This window comes from Ahaetulla prasina, chromosome 3, assembly GCF_028640845.1.
Source record: "Ahaetulla prasina isolate Xishuangbanna chromosome 3, ASM2864084v1, whole genome shotgun sequence".
Lineage (NCBI taxonomy): Eukaryota > Metazoa > Chordata > Lepidosauria > Squamata > Colubridae > Ahaetulla > Ahaetulla prasina.
The window spans coordinates 2,068,680-2,085,347 of NC_080541.1; the positions used below are offsets into that span (position 1 = coordinate 2,068,680).

At 44.2% G+C, this 16,668-nt stretch overlaps 1 protein-coding gene across 2 annotated transcripts; it reads left to right on the top strand.

The window, feature by feature from the left end:
- The first annotated feature begins 2,599 nt into the window (after positions 1-2,599).
- On the top strand, positions 2,600-16,434 carry STX17 (syntaxin 17). Of its 2 annotated transcripts, none has more exons than XM_058176541.1 (9): positions 2,600-2,702; positions 5,179-5,319; positions 6,533-6,696; positions 8,885-8,950; positions 10,082-10,298; positions 10,492-10,604; positions 11,732-11,782; positions 14,548-14,634; positions 14,797-16,434. In XM_058176541.1, exons 3-9 carry the CDS (start codon positions 6,574-6,576, stop codon positions 15,037-15,039), a joined length of 900 nt encoding a protein of 299 aa, XP_058032524.1. In that variant the 5' UTR covers positions 2,600-2,702; positions 5,179-5,319; positions 6,533-6,573; the 3' UTR covers positions 15,040-16,434. The 2 variants fall into 2 exon arrangements, with proteins under 2 accessions (XP_058032524.1, XP_058032525.1); XM_058176542.1 differs by having other exon boundaries at positions 10,085-10,298.
- Positions 16,435-16,668: the final 234 nt, after the last annotated feature.

Here is a 16,668-nt window from a genome sequence, read left to right on the forward strand (position 1 = left end):
CCCAACAATCTTGGGCCTGGTGGGACTTGAACTTGCAGTAATTGCAAGTAGCTATGTTAATAACAGAAGACTTAGTCTGCTGAGCCACCAGAGGCCCTATCTATCATCTCTCTCTCTCTCTCTCTCTCTCTCTCTCCTATTTATCCATCCATCCAGCTATATCTATCTATCTATCTATCTATCTATCTATCTATCTATCTATCTATCTATCTATCTATCTATCTATCTTCTTTCTATCTACTATCCATCTATCCATGCATCCATCCATCTATTATCCATCCAGCTATATCTATCATCTCTCTCTCGGTTGTTGTTGTTAGTTGCGAAGTCGTGTCCGACCCATCGTGACCCCATGGACAATGTTCCTCCAGGCCTTCCTGTCCTCTACCATCCTCTGGAGTCCATTTAAACTCATGCCTACTGCTTCAGTGACTCCATCCAGCCACCTTGTTCTCTGTCGTCCCCTTCTTCTTTTGCCCTCCATCTTTCCCAGCATTAGGCTCTTCTCCAGTGAGTCCTTCCTTCTCATTAGGTGGCCAAAGTATTTCAGTTTCATCTTCAGGATCTGGTGATGATCTATCTATCTATCTATCTATCTATCTATCTATCTATCTATCTATCTATCTATCTATCTATCTATCTATCTATCATCTCATCTATTATCTGTCTCTCTTTCTAAACTCTCACTCACACCTATCATTTATCTATCTGGTGGGATTCAAATTATCTATCTATCTATCTCTCTCTCTCTCTATCTATCTCTCTCTCTTTCTATCTATCTCTCTCTCTCTATCTATCTGTCTGTCTATCATCCATCCATCTATCTATCATCTGTCTATCTATCTTCTTTCTTTCTATCTATCTATCCATCCATCTATTATCTATCTATATCTACTATCCATCCAGCTATATCTATCATCTGTCTGTCTGTCTGTCTATCTATCTATCATCTTTCTATATCTTCCTATCATCTGTCTGTCTATTATCCATCCAGCTATATCTTTTTTTTTTAATTTGAATTTATATCCCGCCCTTCTCCGAAGACTCAGGGCGGCTTACACTGTGTTAAGCAATAGTCTTCATCCATTTGTATATTATATACAAAGTCAACTTAATTGCCCCCAACAATCTGGGTCCTCATTTTACCTACCTGATAAAGGATGACTTGAACCTGCAGTAATTGCAAGCAGCGGTGTTAGTAACAGACTTAGTCTGCTGAGCCACCAGAGGCCTTTTTTATCATCTCTCTCTCTCTCTCTCTACTATTTATCCATCCATCCATCTATTATCCATCCAGCATATCTCTCTCTACTATCTATCTATCTATCTATCTATCATCCATCCAGCTATATCATCTCTCCATCTCTCTCTCTCTTTCTATCTACTATCCATCTATCCATGCATCCATCCATCTATTATCCATCCAGCTATATCTATCATCTCTCTCTCTGTTGTTGTTAGTTGCGAAGTCGTGTCCGACCCATCGTGACCCCATGGACAATGTTCCTCCAGGCCTTCCTGTCCTCTACCATCCTCTGGAGTCCATTTAAGCTCATGCCTACTGCTTCAGTGACTCCATCCAGCCACCTCGTTCTCTGTCGTCCCCTTCTTCTTTTGCCCTCAATCTTTCCCAGCATTCGGCTCTTCTCCAGGGAGTCCTTCCTCCTCATTAGGTGGCCAAAGGATTTGAGTTTCATCTTCAGGATCTGGTGATTATCTATCTATCTATCTATCTATCTATCTATCTATCTATCTATCTATCTATCTATCTATCTATCATCTGTCTGTCTGTCTGTCTGTCTGTCTATCTATCTATCTATCTATCTATCTATCTATTATCTGTCTCTCTCTAATCTCTCTCTCTCACTCACACACAATCATTTATCTATCTATATCTACTATCATCCATCTCTCTCTCTCTCCTATCTATCTATCTATCTATCTATCTGGTGGGATTCAAATAATTTATTTATCTATCTTCTTTCTTTCTATCTATCTATCTATCTATCTATCTATCTATCTATCTATCTATCTATCTATCATCTCATCTATTATCTGTCTCTCTTTCTAATCTCTCACTCACACACACCTATCATTTATCTATTTATATCTAATATCTATCTATCATCCATCTCTCTCTCTCCTATCTATCTATCTATTTATCTATCTATCTATCAATCTATCATTTATCTATCTGGTGGGATTCAAATTATCTATCTATCTATCTATCTATCTATCTATCTATCTATCTATCTATCTATCTATCTATCTATCTATCTATCTATCTATCTATCTATCTATCTATCTATCTATCTATCTATCTATCTATCATCTCTCCATCTTATTTATCCATCCATCTATCCAATCTATCCATCATCTATTCTATCTCTACCTACGTACCCATCATCCACCCATTCTCCACCCCTCACACCTCCCCAGCTGCGGATCACGTGCTCAGGCGAGGTGGGGCGCTGCCGCTCACGCGCGCCGGAAACCCCGCCTCCTCCGGCCGGTGGAAGCGACGCTCTGGGGGGGAGGCCCTCTATGGTCAGGGGGGCTCCGCCTTTTCCTGTTTACTTCCTTTCTTCCGGGTGTCTTTCGAGACCAGCGTGTGGGGGTGGCGGGGTGGGGGGCGTAGCGGGGCCGCAGCCGGGGGAGACGGGCTGGCGAGGGAAGGAGGCGGCGGCGGAGAAGGAGGAGCGGTGAGTCTGGCGGGAGAAGGAGGGATTCAGCCACCCACCCAGGAGGTCTGGGACTACCACTCCCATCACCCTCAGCCAGGGAGGGGGGGTTTTGTAGTCCACCCCATAGGCGAAGGCGGCTGGGGTGCTGCGGGCTGGGAGGGGACTCTGTTCTTACAGGGAGCAACCAATTGTCCAAGGAAGGCAGCCTTTAGAGCAGGGGTCTCCAGCCTGGGCCATTTTAAGCCTGGAGGACTTCAACTCCCAGAATTCCCCCAGCCAGCTTTGCTGGCTGGGGGATTCTGGGAGTTGGAGTCCTCCGGGCTTAAAGGTTAGAGACCCTGTCCAGTTGGAGTCCTCCAGGCTTAAAATGGCCAAGGTTGGAGACCCTGGCTGGGGGATTCTGGGAGTTGGAGTCCTCCAGGCTTAAAGGTTAGAGACCCTGGCTTGGGGATTCTGGGAGTTGGAGTCCTCCGGGCTTAAAGGTTAGAGACCCTGTCCAGGGGATTCTGGGAGTTGGAGTCCTCCAGGCTTAAAATGGCCAAGGTTGGAGACCCTGGCTGGGGGATTCTGGGAGTTGGAGTCCTCCGGGCTTAAAGGTTAGAGACCCTGTCCAGGGGATTCTGGGAGTTGGAGTCCTCCAGGCTTAAAATGGCCAAGGTTGGAGACCCTGGCTGGGGGATTCTGGGAGTTGGAGTCCTCCAGGCTTAAAGGTTAGAGACCCTGGCTTGGGGATTCTGGGAGTTGGAGTCCTCCGGGCTTAAAGGTTAGAGACCCTGGCTTGGGGATTCTGGGAGTTGGAGTCCTCCGGGCTTAAAGCGGCCAAGGTTGGAGACCCCTGCTTCAGAGGCAGCCATCATCATTAATATCCATTAATCCCCATGATGATTTCCCTAATTCAGTCCAACCAGCCAGACCGGCAGCTTTTAAAACAATTCCTAGCCTTTCCACCCAAATCCATGGAGTTCATGAAGACCTAGCCATTTTATATGAAACCCAACATCCGTTCTTTTCCAAAACCATTGTTTTGTGGTTTTTGAGACCCCAGGCAGAAAGAGGCCAGGGGTATGGGGGGGAGGCTCAGGGGTGCCTGGGTTTCCTCTGCCCTCTGGGTCTGGCTGTTTTTTTGCTTCCTTCGAGTTATTCTAGGCCAGCAGTTCTCAACCTGTGGGTCGCGACCCTGTTGGGGGTCGAATGACGATTTGCCAGGGGTTGCCTAAGACCATCGGAAATATGGGAAGTATACTTGCGAGTCGAAGAATCGCGCTCCAATGGTTGACTCCACAAGCCAGCTGCAGGCTCTTCAAATCGCTGGCCGAATTCAGGCGCGATGAATTAAAAAAGAGAGAAATCTTTGCTCTGAGGTCTCCCTCTCAAGCCAGCTGCAATCACTCCCAATCACTAGCCTAATCTGGCTTCAGGCGCCATAAACTTAATAGGGGAGGAGTCTCCGCTTTAATGCCTCCGTCCTCAAGGCAATCGCAAGCAGTTCAGATCGCTAGCCAATACGGCTTCAGGGCGCGATAAATTCAAAACGAAAATAATTTTATGGTTGGGGTCGCCACTGTTCTAGGCAGTTCCCAACCGGCAGGAACGGGAGCAATACAACCACCTACAACTGTCCTAAAACCACAATTAAAAATGGAATAAAACCTACAGCCAGAGAATCCATTTAATATACTGTAGCTTTGCTAAACATCTGCAAGGAAACAACCAACCACAGAGAGCACCAAGGGCCCCACAATCCCCCTCCTCCCCCTCCCCCTCTTCCTTCCCCTGCCTCCTCACCTCTTCCACCTCCCCCTCCCTTTTGCTTCCTCCTCCTTCTCTTCTCTGCACACACCCCTCCCTTCTAACACTGATGATGTTACCTATTTGGGTCCTGAAACATCTGCAAGAAAACAACCAATTACAGAGAACACCAAGGACCCCACAATCCCCTCCTCCCTCCCTTCTTCCTTCCCCCTCCTCCTTCTCCCTCCCTCTCTCCTTCTCCCCTCCTCCCCTCCCCCCTCCCTCTTGCTTCCTCCTCCTCCTCTCTGCACATCCCACTCCCTCCTGGCACTGATGATGTTCCGTCCTGAAGCCTCTGCAAGAAAAGCACCAACCTCAGAAAGCACCAAGCATCTCACAGTTCTTCTCTTCCTCCTCCTCTTCCCTCCCTCCCTCGTCCTCCTCTCCGCAAGCCCCCCTCCCTTCTAGCACTGATGATGTCTAAACCTATTTGGGTATATAAAACATCTGCAAGAAACCAAACAAGCTCAGAGGGCACCTAGGAATACCCCCCTCCCGCAGTTCAACCCTGAGCTACAAATAATTCTCTTCCATTGCTTCTTTTTTGTGATCAAAAATGTCCATGAAAATCTGGAGAAGGGTTTGAACCAGCTCTAGCGAGCCTACCATACCGTGCAGCTTCTAAAAGCTATTTCGGGATCTATGAAGAGGAATACCAGTCCAGCTCTATGGAATAATTGTCCCATTCTGCTCTCTTGGCCAGGTTTCACTCGGAATACTCGGAATACCAGACTCTGCAGGGCAGAAAGCCAACAGCTAACAACCTGGAGTGAATTCAGGGAAAGTCACCAGGAGCACAAAGGGCCTGGAAACGGGTCCTTTGAAGACAAGTGAAAAGTCCTGGGTATGTTAAGTGCAAAAGAGAAGTTTGGGGAAAGAGATGGTGGCAGTTTTCAGATATCCAGATGGTTGTCAAGGGGAGGAGAGAGTGAGCTAGTTCTGTGCTCATCTTGGAGGGGAAGACCAGAAACAAGGAGCTGAAATGATGGGGCAATAGTAGATGTTAGGAGGCATTTCCTGAAAGTAAGGACCAGGGGAATGGATAGCTCACAAAGCTTCCATTCACCGGAGGACTCAGAACAGAACAACCGAATAACAGAGTTGGAAGGGACCTTGGAGGTCTTCTAGTCCAACCCCCTGCTCAAGCAGGAGACCCTCTACCATTTCAGAGAAACGGCTGTCCAATCCCTTCTTGAAAACCTCCAGAGATGGAGCATTCACATCTGGTGGCAAGTAGTTCCACTGGTTGGTCGGTCCCACAGTCAGGAATGTCTGCGGAGATTCTCAGTTCTCCAGGTCACGGTTGTCCCTAAGGTGCTTTTTCAAAAGGAAACTGGACTTTTTTGGGTTTTTTTCCCTTTAAAGACATTTCACTTCTCATCCCAGAAGCTTCTTCAGTTCGTGAAGAACTGAAGAAGCTTCTTGGATGGGAAACAAATCTTTTTCAAGGAAAAAACCCCCAAGAAAATCCAGTTGCCTTTTGAATAGCAGCTTAGGGTCACCTTTAGGAACCTTGTCCTTATTTTTAGGGTTGCTTCCCTCCTCAATTCCATCCGTTACTTCTTGTTCTGCCCTCAGGGGCTTTGGAGATTAGATCGACACCCCTCACCCCGACTCCAACTGAAGCTATATAGCTCTCAGTCTAAAGTTAAACCAGGGGTCTCCAACCTTGGCAACTTTAAGACTTGTGGACTTCAACTCCCAGAATTCCTCAGCCAGCTTTGCTGGCTGAGGGATTCTGGGAGTTGAAGTCCACAAGTCTTAAAGTTGCCAAGGTTGGAGACCCCTGGTCTAAATTATCCAGTCAGAGCTGAAGAAGCTTCTTGGATGAGAAGTGAAATGAAAAGAAAAAACCCAAGAAAATCCAGTTGCCTCTTGAAAAAGCACCTTTGGCACAACCATGACCTGGATCTATGGAGACTCTCAGCCTAAAGTGCTTTTTTAACAGGTCCTGCTACACCATTTGGGGTTGGACTAGATGACCTCTGAGGTACTTAACCAATTCTGTGATTTCCTACTGTATTAAATCTTTAAATAATCTTTGGAATTGTGCCTAGGTAACCGGAGCGCTACCCCCCGCCGGGTGAAACCGCCAAAGATGTCGAAAGAGGAAGAAAAAGTTAATTTGCGTCGCCTCGAGCCCGCTATCCAGAAGTTTATTAAAGTTGCCATTCCCACAGATCTGGAGCGGTTAAGGAAACATCAGATCAATATTGAGAAGGTTAATTATTTTCTTTTTAAAAAATATTAACCATAAGGAGGTTAATGGCAGGAGATGCATATTTCGGGTCCCATAAACTGGGGAATGTGGTCAGGCAGGACATAAGAAGAACAGTCTTGTACTGGTAGTTCTCGACTTACAACCATTTGTTTAGTGACTAAAGTTACAACGGCATTGAAAAAATTGACTTACGACCGTTTTTCACATTTACAACCGTTGCAGCATCCCCATGGTCACGTGGTCAAAATTCAAAGGCTTGGCAACTGACTCATACTTATGACGGTTGCAGTGTCCAGGGTCAAATGACCCCCTTTTGCAACCTTCTGACCCGCACAGTTGGATTCACTTAATGACTGTGTGACTAACTTAACTACTGCAGTGATTCACTTAACAACCGTGGCAAAAAAGGTCATAAAATGGGGCAAGACTCACTTAGAATGCCTTGTTTACATATGGAAATTTGGGGGTTTCTATTTTGTTCGTATGTCAAGGACTACCTGTATTGGGGGCCCTTGCCTTGTGGAACATTGCTTCCCTCAAACTGAGGCTTTGGGGGTTCCTTAAATAATGACATGTCAACTAGTTTTGGGGACCCTTTAATAGAGCAGGGCCTGTTGGCTGGTTGTAGGGCAGTTAAATGGAATGTCCTATGTTTATATCCCTTCCTGTCATTTTAAAAAAATCTTAACTTAAATTGGTTGTTTTAACAGTTTTTATACATTCTTGGTTATTACTGTGTAGGCCATCCAGAGTCACTGAGATGGGCAGCTATTCAAATGTCATTAAAGAAAGAAATAATTTTACACCTACCATATGCTGAAAAATGTCTCTTTGCTATGTGTTTGATTGAAAGCAAACTGAACTAGTTTAGTAGAATGGAATGGAATATAGAATCGGATACGGTAGGGTAGGATAGGATATAGAATAGAATATAGACCAATGGTAGTCAACCTGGTCCCTACCGCCCCCTAGTGGGCGTTCCAGCTTTCATGGTGGGCGGTAGGGGTTTTGTCCGACACTGAAGCACTTTCCTTTTTTTTAATTTAATTGACTTTTTAAAAAAAATTTCATAGCATTATTTAAAAACATTTTCATTAGGTTTTCAAAAAATTCCCCGTGACAATTTAAATTTCTGAAAATATACTATTTGTATCGTCCGCGCATAAGTTTAGTTCACGTTACGTAAGTGAAACTAAATGGCGGTTTAGTGCGACCGCAAACAAAAGAGCCTCGTCCCAGAATTGCTTGCGCATCTCCCCCCACACCACCCAGCTGTAACAGACAAGCAGAGCTGGTAGCTGGTGCCCCCCCCCCCAAACCCAATCCATGATGCGCGAGAAACATGTGCAGACGACGATACACGGTGCATTACTGTGGAACCGGTGGGCGGTTAGAAAATTTTACTACTAACAGAGATACAAAAGTGGACGGTAGGTATAAAAAGGTTGACTACCCCGATATAAACTATAGACTAGACTAGACTAAGACTAAGACTAAGACTAAGAATAGAATAAAGTGGAATGGAATGGGATAGGATAGGCTAGGCTAGGGTAGGGTAGGTAGGGTAGGATAGAGTAGAGTAGAATAGAATAGAATAGAATAGAATAGAATAGAATAGAATAGAATAGAATAGAATAGAATAATGGAAGGAGAGGGGAGGGGAGGATAGGGAATGGAATGGAATAGAATAGAATAGAATAGAATAGAATAATGGAAGGAGGGGGAGGGGAGGGGAGGGGAGGATAGGGAATGGAATGGAATAGAATAACAGAGTTGGAAAGGACCTTAGAGGTCTTCTAGTCCAACCCCCCTGCTTAGTCAGGAATCCCTACACCACTTCAAATGATTCAAATGGTTGTCCAATCTCTTATTAAAAACTTCCATTGTTGGAGCGTTCACAACTTCTGGAGAAAAGCTGTTCCACTGATCATCGTTCTAACTGTCAGGAAATTTATTTTGATGAATTAATTTTCAGCATAAACATTCTGCATTTGTCACACTTCCAGAAACCGCTGCTTGTTCAAATTCAGAAATCCAACGGAGAAATGTCTCGGATGTAATTTCTTGAGAGCATCCCACTTTCCCAAGAAAACAGGCAAAACCCCCCCACAAATCCTTGGATGGTTTGACTGATGGCGATGCCCATGTTTTTTGATGCTTGCTGTTCTTTCCTCCCTGTTGTCTCTAGTACCAGAGGTGCAGGCTGTGGGACAAACTGCACGAAGAACATATCAATGCCGGCCGTACCGTTCAGGTAAGGAGATGGCGGCTGTAGACGTCCGCTGGAGAAGGCAGAATAGCTTTTTTTGGGAAAATGAACCCTTGGTAGGTCATTTCTGGGGAAGGCAGAGCTGTGGTAACGTGGCCCCATTTTATTTGTTGGGTCGATTTATTTAAAACACCTATAAACTGCCTCGGTCCTGAATCTTTGCGCAACCTCAAGATGTTGGGCCTGGCTGGGGAATTCTGGGAATTGAAGTCCACACTTCTTAAAAATGAAAATGGCCGAGCTTGTGATTTCTTCATCTGGGCTCAAGAGCTGTTCTTTTGGGCCCTTTCCTTGTATTTTTGAGGCATATGGACTTCAACTCCCAGCATTCCTCAGCCAGCATTATAGGTAGTCCTGGATTTATTATCATTTGTTTGGTGACTGTCTATGGCAGAGGTCTTCAAACTTGGCAGCTTTAAGGCTTGTGGACTTCAACTCCCAGAATTCTCCAGCCAGAGGTTTCGCTTCTCATCCAAGAAGCTTCTTCAGTTCTGTAAGATAATGATATTCTCCAGAGCTGAAGAAGCTCCTTGGGTGAGAAGCGAAACCTCTTCAAAGAAAAAAACAGAAAGGCCAGTTGCTTCTTGGGAAAAAAAAAGGAACCTTGGTTTGGTGACTGTTTGACGTTACAACAGCACTGAACAAACTGATGTATGATTGTTTTTCACACATAACAACCTCGGCCCAGGATCTCCATGGTCACGTGATCAAAATCCAGATCCTTGGCAACTGGTTCATACTTACGACCGTTGCTGTGTCCCAGGCTCACGTGATCCCCTTCGGTGAATTTCTGACCAACCAGTTCAATGGGGAAGGCAGGTTCACTTAACAGCCGTGTTACTAACTTGACAACTGCAGTGATTCGCTTAATGACCGTGGCAAGAAAGGTTGAAAAATGGAGCAAATCCTGCTTAACGACTCAGCAATTTTGCCTGTCTCCAACTTTGACTACTTTAAGATGCACAGACTTCAACTCCCAGAATTTCCCAGCCAGTTTTACTACTATTATGTATAATAAATAAAATTCTGTGTCTTTGGTGTCTAGCTTGATTTGCAGCTGATGCTTAACCAAGGTAAAACGGATGACTTTTCCTCCCCCCCCCAAAAATATTACAGCAGCTGCGAGCAAATATCCGAGAGATGGAGAACCTTTGCGCCCGAGTCCGGAAGGAAGATATTCTGACTCTGCAGAGAATGATTGACCCCGTGAAGGAAGAGGCTTCGTTGGCCATCCAAGAATTTTTGCAGCTGCATTCGGAGTCGGCCGAAGTGCTGAAAAGACAGTTCAGAGAGCAGGAGGCTGCTTTGACCCGCTCCACCACCCTCGGAACTGGTACCGTTTATTTATATATTAGATTTTTTTTTTAAACCTGGCTTTATTATTATTTAACTGTCAGGAATTTTGAGCTCAGTTGTGGTTGTAAGTTGTGGGTTCCCTGGATGCAGTTGTGCCTGTATATAATGTTCATTTCCTGTTTTTCAGTGTTGATAAGGGCACCCAGTGACTGTGCATTGTTTTCCTTCAGAAACTTTCTCTAATGCCGAAGGTGGAGAAAATTCCCTCAGCCAGATTTTTGCTCCGTTACCTGAAATCCCCCAGGACCAAAATGCTGCAGAATCCTGGGAAGTGTTAGAAGAAGTAAGTTGCCCATCCCATCATTATTTTCTGTCAGAGTGCGCACAGTGTGACTATGTGAGACAACCCAGGAACAAATACAGCAAACAGAGGTTTCTATTTAAATAGTGGTTTATCTACAAAGAATATATACATACATGTAGTTTAGTCAGATCTCAAACAAACAGCAATCAGCAATTACAGCATGGAAGCGTACACGGAGATAGAGAGAGATACGCCCCAAAAGGGCCTCTTCTTATTACAGGCTCTTAAAGTGATATCAGCCCAAAAATCTTGCTGACTCATTCCCAGCATTACATCATCGTAGCAGCTGGTCAGCTCTTAAATCTTCACCCTGATATTTTCTTTTCAAACAAGATGTTCCTGTTAAAATGTCTATTAACGTTTTGGTGGATGAAAGGTCTAAAATTTACATGAAATTATAATTCAAAAGAAAACTTTTGTAAGGTGATGTACAGTTGGTATTTAACATTGGATAAGTTGTCAAGAATGATATTTCAAATTAATGCTGGAAATGCAAATGTAAAGATGGGACCATTTATCATTTATGGTAGACATGGGATAAAGAAAAGAAATATTGGATTCACATTGTAATAGAGAAGATTCTTAAAGTGAATATAAAGATAAAACCAGAAATTTTTCTTTTAGGCCTAATGGACAAAGAACTTGGGGGAAAAATGGAACTTTGATGTTATATATGTTGATGACAGCAAGATTACTTTATGCACAAAAATTGACACTTTGATTTCCACTATGGATAAACGGCTGCAAAAGTTGATGGAGTTAACAAATATAGCTAAATTGATTAAAACAGGAAAAAAACCCAATTACTTTTGTTTTTATTTGGAAACCATTTCTGGACTTTGTGCTTGAGGTGGGAAAAAAATGAAATTTTTGCCGATGAGATAGGTTTGTTGTTATAGAAATGGCTAGTATATATTACTGCATAAAAGTAAAAAGTTGAGGTTGTATGTTATGACCTTATTCTACTGCACTAAAAAGAGTTCCTTCTTCCCCCTTTTCTCATTTTTAAAAATCTTTTGTCTTTATATTATATTTTGATCAACTAATAACAATTGTAAACAAAAAAAAGATGAATAAACCAAGTAACATTTGGGTTTTTTCTTTAGGATCTGATTGAACTCAGCACTCTGGTGACCGAGTTCTCTCTGCTTGTTAATGTAAGTAGAGCAAAGTTTGTTTCTCTTATTTTTTTCCCTCTGGAGTTTAACAAAAGAGAACCAGAATCTGACTGGTTTTCTATCCCAAAAGCTTTGGAATTCTCTGTCAGGTAAAATGATAATTCAGGGAAAAAAATACAGGCATATTTGCAGTTCGCAAACAATCGTTCAGGAGGAATTTTGCTAGCGGGGGTCTATTTTAATGCTTCCATTTCTGACTGCAACTGATTCTGAATTGAAAAAAGGGGAAAAAAACATAACTTTGGATAAATTTGCAAATTGGTCGGCTCTTAAAATTATCAGGGCCTCTTTCTCCACAGCACAGAATGGATGTGCAGCTGTGAGAATGAAGTTTGGAAATAACTTTTGAAGATACAATGCAGGCCCAAAGTACAGCTGGTTCTCAACTTACAACAATTCATTTAGTGACCGTTCAAAGTTCAAATCCTTGATTAACGTAACTATGCTTTTATTTACACTGAGAGCATATGCACCAAGAAAAATTCCTTGTGTGTTCTGTTTCCCTCCCCCAATACTCCCAACAAAGAGTCAGTCAAAGGCCTTCTTTTCTAATTTATTTACATAGATAAATGTTCTGGCCACGTCTACCCACGGGCCTGCCAAGTCTCTGGAGATAACTAGGAAAGGCCAGAGTTACTCACGAATATATTCTTCCCTCCATTGATACAGTTTGCCCGTGCAAATTCACTGCTTTGTCCAAGATAAAAAGCCAGGAAGTTCCGCCTCCTGCTTTTATACCCTCTGTAGATGTCACTGCATGACTCATCATTCTTTGGCTTTGTCCCAACGCCTCCTCTGCTGCGCGCGCCGGTCATGTCTGCGCAGTCTTGCATCAAGCCAAAATTGTTCTTGGGGCATTGCTAAATCAGAAGAAGGCCCGGAAGAATCAGGCCTTGCCGGCCCCTCCTCCTCCCTTTGGGTGGGTGCCAAGGAGGGAGAGGGCCCAGGAGAAGCAGGCCTTGCCAGGTCTTCTCCCTCACTTTCTGAATCATCCGAGTCCAGGAGTCCGAGTCCAGGAACCTGGGTCACAACATTGTGTGTCCAATCACACTTGTCCAATGAAAAATTCTATTCTATTCTATTCTATTCTATTCTATTCTATTCTATTCTATTCTATTCTATTCTATTCTATTCTATTCTATTCTATTCTGAAAAAGGTATTTAGGAGCATTTTTCATATTTATGACCATTGCAGCATCCCCAGGGTCACGTGATCAAAATTAAGATGATTGGCAACTGACTCCTTCATCTATATATATATCATATCTATATCTAATCTGTATATCTAATTTATATCTACATATATATCATATCATTATCTATCTATCTATCTATCTATCTATCTATCTATCTATCTATCTATCTATCTATCTATCTATCTATCTATCTATCTATCTATCTCTACATCTAATCTATATATCTATCTATCTAACTATTGTCAGGGTTCTGACCCGATGCCCTAATTAAATCATGAGCCTTGAGCCAAGCTTCAAAAGATATCCAATTATTTATTAGGAGCTTCATGTCCAAGGCAACTCTGACCCCACTTCATTACATTCTGGCTCTGACCCTCTTTCCCCCCTCCCCCCCAAGGTGTGTCATCAGTCACATTCTCCAAAGAAGCAATTTCGGAGGGGATCACTCCCCTCAGGCCACTGTGGGTAACTGCGGAGAAGGCCTTGACAGAGAGATGGCTGGAATGTGCTTTTGTTTTGACTGACGTGCTGCCTCCCTGCTTCTGCAAAGTTCATTTTCCCATCCCCCCCTGCCTGTGGCAATTTAAGAGCAGGCCAGGGATCCTTTGCGAGTTGACATCTATCTATCTATATCTATCTATCTATATCTATAATCTAATCTCTCTCTCTCTCATTTCTCTCATCTATAATATATCTATATTTAATCAATCTATCTATCTATCTATCTATCTATCTATCTATCTATCTATCTATCTATCTATCTATCTATCTATCTATCTATCTGTTGTGACCTAGGCTTACTGAGTCATTACAATACACAATTAGTCCCAAAAAAAATTATTTTATTGTAACAGCTGAGAATTACATTACAGATCCCCATCTGAGTCCTAATTAGTTGCAAAAAAAGTCCTTCAGAAGTAGTCCTTTGGAATAATCACCAACCTTTATCTTCTTTGACACCCCGCCAAAGACCTTACTTGGCAAAGCCCCACAAGAGATGCCGACTGGAAACAGAGTTAGCAACGTTGCTTTCCTGCAAAAGGCCCAAGTGCCTTTGTTTCTCTTTTAAGCCTTATGGGAGGGGCCAATCATCTCCTGGCCTTACTCCCAAGTCGTCCCTTTTGCTTTAGCTGCTCTTGCCTTCTGGCAGCTCTGCGCATGCATGCACTAGGAGCAAGCTCCTCTCTTCCTCTGCCTCTCTGCTGTCTGACTCAGGGGGCTCCGGAGTCCGCGCATTGCTCCCAGATGGCCCTGGCCCCATCTCTGCCTCTGACGCAGAGCCCTTTCCTTCCTTCCTTCCTTCCTTCCTTCCTTCCTTCCTTCCTTCCTTCCTTCCTTCCTTCCTTCCTTCCTTCCTTCCTCTTTTCTTTTTTTCTTTTCTTTTCTTTCCTATTCTATTATTTTCTATCCTATCCTATCCCATTCCATTCCATTCCATTTTTTATTATTCTATTCTTTTCTGTTCTGTTCTGCTCTGCTCTCCCCCCTCCACCCCATCCCATTCGTATGATATGTAAATAAAAAAACCAATCCTTGCTTCGCTCGTAGACTCAGCAGGAGAAGGTCGACCGGATCGAAGAGAACGTCTGCACTGCCGTTACGAACGTGGAAGAGGGGACCCGAAGTTTATCCAAGGTGGGTCTGAACGAGCTGCTCTCGGCTTGCAAACTGGGAGGACTCCATTACCCATCCTCCCCAGCCAGCTTTTCCTGCCTACAGAGAGGATGGGGTTGTCTGACGATGCTCCCCTGCCCTTCAAATGACTCCCCCTCTCTCTCTGCCCCTCTCTTTTCCCAGGCTGCAACGTACAAGCTGGCCGCTCTTCCGGTGGCTGGTGCCCTCCTGGGGGGAATCGTGGGGGGGCCGATCGGGCTCCTGGCTGGCTTTAAGGTGGCCGGACTGGCGGCCGCTTTGGGCGGCGGCGTGCTGGGCTTCACGGGCGGAAAACTCATCCAGAGGAAGAAGCGGAAGATGCTCAAGGATTTGTCCTCTTCCAGCTGCCCGGATCTGCCCAGGCAGAATGAACAAGGGGGCAGCTGAGGGCGGGACCCTCAAGCAGTCCCGGCTGGCATCACGGTTGCCCGCCTGGACAGGTGTCTTCTTCTCCTGCTGGAAACGTTTCCTGTTGAGAATGTGAAAGGGACAAAAGTCACCCTGGAAAACTTTCTGACTCGCACCAGGGAGAAGGCAAGCGTGGCACGTTTTGGCACACCTCACCTGCAGCGTGGAAAGGTGCACACCTAAGGAATGTCTCCACCTGTTTTTCCTTCCTCCTTCAGGGACTGTTACAGTCTTCACCAAATGCCTTTTTTCCCAGGTTAAAAACGGGAAGGAAGCCCAGGTAGCCTTTCTAGTCTCTGGATGCTTCTGTTCTTCTCGAGCGCACAAATCCTGTTTTTTTTTTTTACACCTGTCGGTTTTAAGTGCTTCTGGCTTCTTGGTGGCTGAATCGGTTTGCGGAGGCAGATTTGGGCTCCTGGCGGGAAGAGACCTGCTGAGGTCAGGTGAAGAGGTGCGGAGAGATCTCGCCTTGCGGGGGGGGGGGGGGTTGGTTTGCAAATTTTAATTTTTCCGGACTGGAAAGTTGGTTTCTACCTCTCGTTTTTAAAGTGCCACGGTCAAGAATAGTCAGAAGAGGCTGTTATGGGGAGATGCTCTACTTGTTACTTATCAGATGTCTGGAACAGTTTTTCTCAACCGTGGTAACTTTCAGATGAGTGGACTTCGACTCCCAGAATTCCTGAGTCATCAAGGAATTCTGGGAGTTGAAGTCCACTCATCTGAAAGTTGTCCAATTGATTGGACAATGCTGGGAGTTGAAGTCCGCATGTCTGAAAAGGGAGAAACATTGCTCTAGAACAGAGGTGGGGAATGATGGGCTCTTTATGATGTGTGGACTTCGACTCCCAGCATTCCTGAGTCAGCAAGGAATTCTGGGAGTTGAAGTCCGCAGGTCAAAAAAGCCATCATTCCCCACCCTTGCTCTAGACTATCAAGACGAGTTACTCAGACAAAAATTATTTGCTTTTAGTTATTAATTATTAGTTCCATGCTAGCTTGACATCTAAAGGTGGAAACGATCAGTTTGCAAGGGTCTGTGTGCGCGAATTAAACAACTGGGGATGTGTGTGTTGGTTGGTTCAAAAGAGCAACATTGCCAAGACAACAACTATTTTTTTCCTCTTTGCACAAAAATACGACAGCATCTCATCAGCATTCTGAGTAGCCCCCGGAGTCAACGCGGATCTCTTAAAAATAATAATAATAAAAATAATGCATTTGAAGTATTTCAAAACGTCTCCGGGACATGGTTGTGGGTTGCGTGTTGTGTGCCATCTTCTTAAGTGGGGCAAAACACTTTTATTGCATCGTTTGTACGAACGCCGGGTGTCTACGCATCATCCGATGATAAATAAAAGTCGTTTTTAAAAAGAAGTTTAAAAAGAAACAGGTTTTATTAAGGGTGTTTTTTTCGGGTTTTTTTTTTTTTTGCTGATGTCGCAGTTAGTTGATTCTAGGCAGTTTGTTTCCTTGATAAGATTTGCTGACTGCTGACCCATATTTCAGGCGCCCTGGGAGAAGAAGGCGGAAAGAGGTCCACTGATTTGGGGAAAATGAAATTTTATTTGGTCCCCTGTGGGGCGATTCCAGAGAATAAAATACAGGAGA

Bases quoted from the DNA above. Each gene is read 5' to 3' on its own strand.
- STX17 (XM_058176541.1), top strand. From the start codon at position 6,574: ATGTCGAAAGAGGAAGAAAAAGTTAATTTGCGTCGCCTCGAGCCCGCT. The intron at 6,697-8,884 runs GTTAATTATTTT...TGTTGTCTCTAG, and splicing joins ATCAGATCAATATTGAGAAG to TACCAGAGGTGCAGGCTGTG. The intron at 11,783-14,547 runs GTAAGTAGAGCA...CTTCGCTCGTAG, and splicing joins AGTTCTCTCTGCTTGTTAAT to ACTCAGCAGGAGAAGGTCGA.